Genomic DNA, 7,760 nt, shown 5'->3' on the forward strand with positions numbered 1-7,760 from the left:
ACAAGCTAGAGCAGGGGTACCCAAATAAAATAGAAAGAGGTCTTCCATCATTCAAATAGTCTGGGGTCTATGGAAGAGTCAAAGAAGTTCTTCAGCAGCGCCCCTACACTTCAAAAGGCCTCAGCCTCCTCAGCAAATAGAGTTTGCTCTGACTCTTCCTGTATCTGCCCAGTTGCTGAGGATGGTCATGATGAAACTGAAAAATCAGAGATTTATCCATGATGTGCTGGGCAGGAACCCAAGAGTGCTGCATTTTCTGGACTGGAGGAGGCGCCTGATAAGAGTAGAAAACGCTACTGGCGATGTACCAGGCAGGTGGAGGGTATCTGGAGAACTGCATAAGACATGTCGTGGGTTTGATCAGAGACAAATAGAAGGTGGGACATACCTCCAGAGTCCTAGGAAGACATAGGCAAACTGATCCAAGATTAACTGCCTTAGAGATAGGAAAAGGACCAATGAAGAGAGGGGGCTAGCTTGCGGGAGTTAACATGATGAGGAAGATCCTTTCTAGACAACCATACTCTCTGCCCTTCCTGGTTTGATGGTGGAAACTCCAGAACAGACAGCAGAAGTCTTAACAAAAGCCCTATGGGTTCATTGCCATACCCTTTGGCATCTTAGTGCAGCTGCGTGGATAAATGGTACTTTAGCTGATCTTTCTTGAAAGGAGAAAACTGAGGAATGATTCTGATAAATTATGAAGAATTAGCGACTGACTTGTGGCACTGGTGGGAAGAGAACTGAGGACAAGCTATACCCAGAGTAAGTTCTGCAACTATTTAGTGGGGTCCTGTTTACAAATCAGATTGGTCTCGACCTCCTTGTTGAGTCATTTGGTCGGTCCATCAGCTTGTGGATGAAATCCAGAGAGACCCACTTGGATCCAAGAAGTTTGCAGAACTCCCTCCAGAAATGGGAAATGAACCATGAGCTCCTGTCAGATACAATGGGAAGAAATCTCTTGAAAAAGGATCTCTCCCAGTTCTTTAGAGCAGAGAAATTTGATGTGTCGGACCAAATGAGTCATCTTTTAGAAACAGTTAATGTTGAATAACAGAGTCTAGCTACTGGAAGAGGGTAGATCAGAGAGGAAATCCATGGATAAGTAGGACTAAGGGCAGCATGGGATGGTCACACGAGTAAGTCTATGGTCGATCGGAGGATTTAGCTTGACAGCATATGCATCATGGTGAGATGAATTCCTTGGCGTCTCAGTGAAGGATCTTCCACCAGAAATGGGCCTGGACAACTGATAGAATATTGATCACTCCTGAATGACATGAACTATGGTAAAATGTGAGTATCTCTGTTACTAGGTGCTTCAAGACAGAGGAGATTGTTGGCACAATCCTGGAATCAGGTGCTGTCAGTAGGCCTCCTTAATCCAACTTTCCAATTTGAGATTGGTAACTGCCAGTCAAACTGACTGATATAGGATGAAATCCTCTTTTGCCTGGGCCTGGCCCTCTTCAGGTCTATTGTGAATTCTGAAGTGGGTGTCATATCTAGTATTTTTAGTCCTGGGTCTATAGAAGAGAGAAAATCATGCCAACCTGACCTACCTGGGATTTAATCTCTTGACAGAGTGAAGATATTAGATGTTCTTTGCACTAAGTAATTTGAACTGCCTCACTGTTGGAGTTTGTCATACAAGTAAACTTGGCTTGCTTTTGTGGTTAGTCCATACAATTAAAGGTTCCTTAGCCAGTTTGACCAACAAGAGTTCCCAATTCTCCATGTCAAAGTTCTGTTCAGCCATAAACAAGCTTTCAGCTCACATGGGTGAATCTTATTATTACCTTTAGATTTAGGATGGCATAGACACCAGAGTCAGATGTGTCAACTTCCACGATGAAGCAACAAGAAGGATCTGGTGAATGGAGGACAGGTGCAGAGGTGAACAGTTTCTTGAGTTCCTTGAGTTTTGTGAAGGCCTGACTGCTCCAGGGATACTTGGACTTAGAAAATGTGAGTGGATGTTATGGAGAAGCCCTGGAACTGTAATTTTTAATGTTAATTTTTGAATGGCTGGTGAGAATGAATTTTGGTGCATTTTAACCAGAATTATTATTCTTAAGGTTTTTTGTTGTTGTTGTTTTTTTAGGAATTAATTTGCTACAATTGTTATCTATGTGCTAAGTATTTGTTAATTTATTTTTCTGAAGTAAGGTACCTGGCGTTAGTGGTAGATATCAGGGCATTGGGGATACTTGCTGGAGATGTGGGGTAGATGGTGCCAAACATTTTCATATTTTTGGGGACTGCCAAGCTAGGTGGCAGTAGAGACCAATCCATAAGAATCTTGTATATGTTCATGTATTGGTCTCGAAAACATGGATACAAAATCTTTACAACTGCTATATGTTATCCACTTGCTTGATTTTTCTTTAAATTCATAGTTTTACAGTATTAGAATAATCGTCATTCTTTCCATCAAAAATATTTTCTGCAATACATCCATCCACTGGGTATGGGTGGGAAGTTCAGGGTTGAGCCACCTTCTTGTTATGGCTTTCCTCTGCCCAGAAAAGCCAGGCAGAGGAAAAGCCTGACTTCCTCAACTGCTTTCCCAGGCTGGTAGTGAGCAGGGGTCTGTATCAGAAAGTGGGTTCTGTACCAGAACTCAGGAAAGAGACTTTCTGGAATTTCTGGAAAATTATAGTTTAAAGTATGACTAGTCTTGCAGCTAAGTTTAACTGAACTGTGCAATACAGAGGTGCAATTTTGAAATACTGACTTGGCCCCACCTTCGATGCACAATACCCACAGTGAATTTTTATGATGGCGTATTAGGGTCATTGTAGATAGCAAAATAAGGAGTAAATTTCTACCAAAAAAATTTTAGAATAAACATTTCTGACAAAACTGAAAATTTGCAAGATAAAAAAAACTGAAGTTTTGAGCTTTATCTCAGATTTCTGAGTTTCTCACCATTTATCTCCTATATACAATGTAAATTTCAGACCCTTGTCATGTTTTAAAATGGTAAATAGTTTTCTACTGATTACAGAATGCTTTGGAAGAGGGGCATACTCCAGTCCCAGGTAAAGCATTTAGCTGGGCTGCATACCAAGCTGCTGTAGTGGCAACCAGGATTTTTGCCTGTTTCTCTGATTAACTAATTTTCCCTCTGCAGACTGAGGGTGATGTGCATCTCCTGCATTTGGAACATGTTCCTGCTTAAGTAAAACACAAATAAATAGTGGGTCCCAGTCAAAGAGGTGTAAGATGCTAAGGCCAGGTGACTTAATGAGAGCATGTTGCTTTCCTCTGTCACAGCAGGACTAAAGTGATGTTAGTTGCCACCAGAGGCCTAAATTACACAGGACAGGATTCAAGTAAATAATGTGTCAACATGCATTAAGTCCCACCTGCCACCACTGTCACAGCCTACGGTTAAATTCATGGTCAAGATGAACCCAAGGACAGAACTGAAAAACTATTTTCAAAAGTCCAAATAACTAACTTATGTAATCTTAAAAGATGAATTTTTCACGATGAATAAGTCCTCTTTTTTGTTGCATTATTCAAGCATAAATCTGTGTGTGGGGTTCTGACTCACACAATTATTGCCGTTCTTTTTTTAAATATAAAAATGCTATTCACCTGATTCCAACATAAACATGAAGACAGTTTTGAGTCTTATAGAGATTTTTCCCTGTCTAAAACAAAACCATTCATGCAGATTTGGTTAACAATCTGCATGAATGATTGTTGAAAGGCCCAACAATCATGTTGGACCTTTCAACAGATTAGTACCTTAAGACAATCCTGTTTCTGAGCTCTACAAATAATTCCTTACATTTCATGCTTAGTGTTTGACCTCTGACCTACACTGTCAGTTGTGAGACCTAATATAGACAGGTGTGTGCCTTTCCAAACCAAGTCCAATCAACTGAACTTAACACAGCTGGACTCTATTTAAGCTGAAAGAAAAAAAAAAGTCTTCAGGATGATCAGTGGAAAAGGCTCAATTTACATTGACAAGAACAAATTTGCACATCACAAAAACCTTGCGGTAGGTTTTTGCAAAACCAATTTCAATCGCAACTAAATTGTATTGCTTTTCTTAATATATTTAAGCAAAAAGCTATGTGAAATAATACTGCTTATAGAAAACAGATCAGAAAGGTGCTTACTATGTACACATACGTCTTGGAATCTGTTCTCAAATTGTGCTGTTGTCAGAGAAAACATTCACTATTTTTGTGTAAATGTACAGTACAAACAACAAAACATTTTCACCATGTGAAATCAGGGCCTTAATGACTGTAAGGATCTACTGAAATGGGATGAAACGAGTCTGAAATATTGTACACAGAAATACAACATATTGAATGTTGCATGTCAACAACATATGGCATAATTTCCCTTCTACCAATTATCTGACTAGTCTCTTCCATGACCTTCCTCACAAAGCGAGTCACGTTTCAGTTCTGAAAACCATGCACACTCACCTTGCATACACAACTCCTCTTCATGACATCATTGCTGATAGCTAACATTATTATACCATGCTATAAATCATCTAAGGTCAGACTTAACATAGACACAAGCAGGAACACCCATCACGACAACAGCTTGAAGATTACTTTTTCTCTGATCACACCTACCATGGTTTTATGGTGGGATTCATCCTTAGAGGAAACAGTCCCAGGTCTATGTCTTTGCAATCAGGATTAAACTCTAGGGCGCCTGTGACATAAATCAGAAAGTAGTCCCAGAGCTCGGGTAACTTCTTGGAGGAGAGAATCATGAGTGTGGCGTTAGCGTCGGCTTCTGTTAGCGGGGCGGAGAGAACGCTGGAAGATGACGGGGGAGTCGCACGGGGTTGGGGGTCGCTCAGCAATGTTGTCCCGTCCCTCCAGCTCGCCTTTAAGCACCCCTGGCTGACCCAGCTTCAACTGTCCACTCAGCACCTACATTCAGCTGACGGACGCCCCGCGGGACAAAACACAAGCACAAACCGAGCTCTCCGATCTGCCCTACCTCCACCATCAATCACATTTGATTTGATTTAACTGACTTTATTTGGAAATGTCTCTCATCTGATTGCATGAAATGTGATGTGGCCTTCAGATGTAACAAGCCTCAAGTTGGTTTTCATCAGTGGGGGTTACAGTTTTTAAGGAGCTCTAGATACAAATCTAATACTTACAATTATCAAACCCTAAATGAATTACTCTATACAGATTTAAAACTGACTCTAGGATTTGTGGAACATCAATCAGTCAATCAAATTTTATTTGTATAGTACATTTCAGCAGCAAGGCATTTCAAAGTGCTTTACATCATAACAAACACAACATACACTATTATGCTACACAATTTTTTCATGTTTCACATGAGAAAGAACTTGACTGCTTAGGGCCACCTGCTGGTTTGGGGGTCACCACGCCCCTGAGTTCACACAACCAACTGTTAAATACATCAATAAAAATCTATCAATATTGTCAGATTTTAATGCTAACTGAGTCAGTATGTAACTGTGGTGGCATCACATTTCTGTTTTTATTTTGTCCCTGATTGCTTGTTAATACTGTACGAGCTATTTATTTTTTCCTGTGTTTATCGCCACCAGGGGGCGTATTTCATTTTGAGTTCTGATTCTGAAGTGTGATTCTGTTCAGGTGTTGCTAATGAGAAAGGGCAAACGGTTTTCTACTGTACTTGGTTTTCATTTATGTCGGATTTATGTGGTTCTAAATGGAAATGGCAAGACAGTGGAACTGTACGTAAAATAAATGACTTTATGATTATAAGTCAAATTCAAGATCGGCATAATGAATCTTCATTGAGCACACGTAAAACCAACGCCTACCAGGAACAACAGCAACCAGTAGCCTAAAATACAGGATTTTAGCCGCTACAAATACGTTAAACTCATTGCAATGGGCTTAGCTGGAAATTAGCCCCAAAATACAATTCTGGGCTGGCCATGTAGCCAGACAGGCAGAATGTACTGTACACTCAGGATTCTCTTTGTTATCAAAGTCATTATTGTTCTGGCTTTTATGCATTTTGTGATATTTGTTTTGGAAGGGACAGACACCACAAATTTGCTTAGGCTATCGTATTTGTCCACATTAGGGGGAAAAAAATCAATTCAATTCTCTTTGGTGTTTGGCACCACCAAAGAGGGTATTGAAGTTATTTAACTGTCATTTTTGACAGATAAATTCTCCTCTTCTGCACTGAAAAATCCAACTCACAAAATTCAGCTATAACCTCACTTTTCTGTTGTGCATTACCAAGAAGGTCAGTAGCCCCCAAATGGCCACCATTTGAAATCGCTCTGGAGGCCCCTGCTTGGTCGCTGAACCAACACGTGCGTCCCTCTGTTGCGTACTGTGACGCATCGTTAAAAACTATTGTTAAAGTTAAATTTGACTATGAAGACGTGTACTCCAATAAAAAAAAAATAAATAAATAAAAAAAACACAAAGCTAATGAGGCAAGATAAGTCGTGACAACTTTTTTCTGACATGATTAGGTCGTTTTCTAGCAAACCCACATAACTCTGAATGTGTGCTGTTTTTTATTTGATGAAATCATTTCAGAATGAATTTATCTCTCAGAGCGAACGCGGCTACTTGTTCTCACGTACCAGTAGATGAGCGACAGTCCGTCGAAGCGCTCGAGCTCTCTCCCCCGCTGTTTCAGCAGAGACATGTCCAGCTGTGGTCCAGATGCTGCGGCGGCTGCTACAGGGCAGGTCTCAGAGCGGAAATGAAGCGCCCCGGCCCCAGAGACGCATCAGTCCGCGCGCTTCTCAGCTGGCCTCGCGCTGTGAGGCAGAGCGGGAGCCGCGTGTCTCTCCGCGCGGACAGGATGTGTCAGCACTCATTCCCCTTCAAATCAATGCGACGACCACTGCTCTGTTTGGTAACGGGGACAGGGCCCACACGTGTGGCTTCTTCCTGCTGACTGACCTCAGCTCGACAGTTCTGACAGCTCTCAGTAATGTGCACGCAGCCAGCGGAGCCCAGCTCGGTCTGTAGAGACACGCGCATCATGCTGCTATCACTGTCCAGTCTGGGAAAACAGAAACAGCCCGTCCTTCCTACAAAAAGGAGACCAAATGCTGCCTTCTCTGAGTGGCTGGAACCCTCACGACGAAAAGAACGACAAAAAAACTTCTATTACACTTTTTGTCATTTTTTCTGTATTTATTCCTTTCTTTGGGGTCAAAGATACAGATTGTACCACATAGGTACCACACTAAACAGGTTGTAGCTGTAGGTAAAATGACACTTGCGCAAACTAAACCTCATCAGAACAAAAAACTATCTTATCAGTTGACATTGCAACCATAAACTCCACCAGCTGTATTAATCTACAGACAAAGATTTTACTTGATTTTCTTTGCAGAACAACTCATGCTCAGTCAGGTTGGATCATTGTCTGCAAATATTACTTTTCAAGTCTTGTCACATATTCTTAGGCTACATTCACACTTCAAGCAAATGTGAAACAAATCCGTTTCTTTTTTTTTCTTGTTTTTTGCTCATATAACCAATTTTTTTCTTCACAACAGTCTGAGCAGCCCAATTTTGATCTTTTCTCCCCAGACTAGATTGGATACGAATCCGATTGTCTTTAGAACATCTTCAGCCTGAACGACCGTGTCGCATTTTATCCATTTTTGTTGTCATTGATGTAACGTGTCTGTGAGCTGAACTGCATGAAATACATCTAAATTATATACCATGTTTTATTACTCATTCTCATTGAAAAAGAAAACATGGTCGGATCAG

General features: G+C 41.0%; 1 protein-coding gene across 2 annotated transcripts in view; it reads right to left on the reverse strand.

Annotated features, from left to right (window-relative positions):
* The window catches only part of LOC106952108 (syntaxin-binding protein 4), a 60,230-nt gene extending 53,233 nt beyond the window's left edge, over positions 1–6,997 (reverse strand). The window contains exon 1 of one of the 2 annotated variants that reach the window (XM_015040014.1): positions 6,611–6,993. In XM_015040014.1, coding sequence (XP_014895500.1) covers positions 6,611–6,675 — 65 coding nt within the window. In that variant the 5' untranslated portion in view covers positions 6,676–6,993. Of the gene's footprint in view, positions 1–6,610 lie in introns of both variants that reach the window. The other variant, XM_015040018.1, reaches the window with a different exon arrangement.
* Positions 6,998–7,760: the final 763 nt, after the last annotated feature.

This window comes from Poecilia latipinna, unplaced genomic scaffold, assembly GCF_001443285.1.
Source record: "Poecilia latipinna isolate Pla-1442-1.1 unplaced genomic scaffold, P_latipinna-1.0 Scaffold493, whole genome shotgun sequence".
NCBI classification, from domain to species: domain Eukaryota; kingdom Metazoa; phylum Chordata; class Actinopteri; order Cyprinodontiformes; family Poeciliidae; genus Poecilia; species Poecilia latipinna.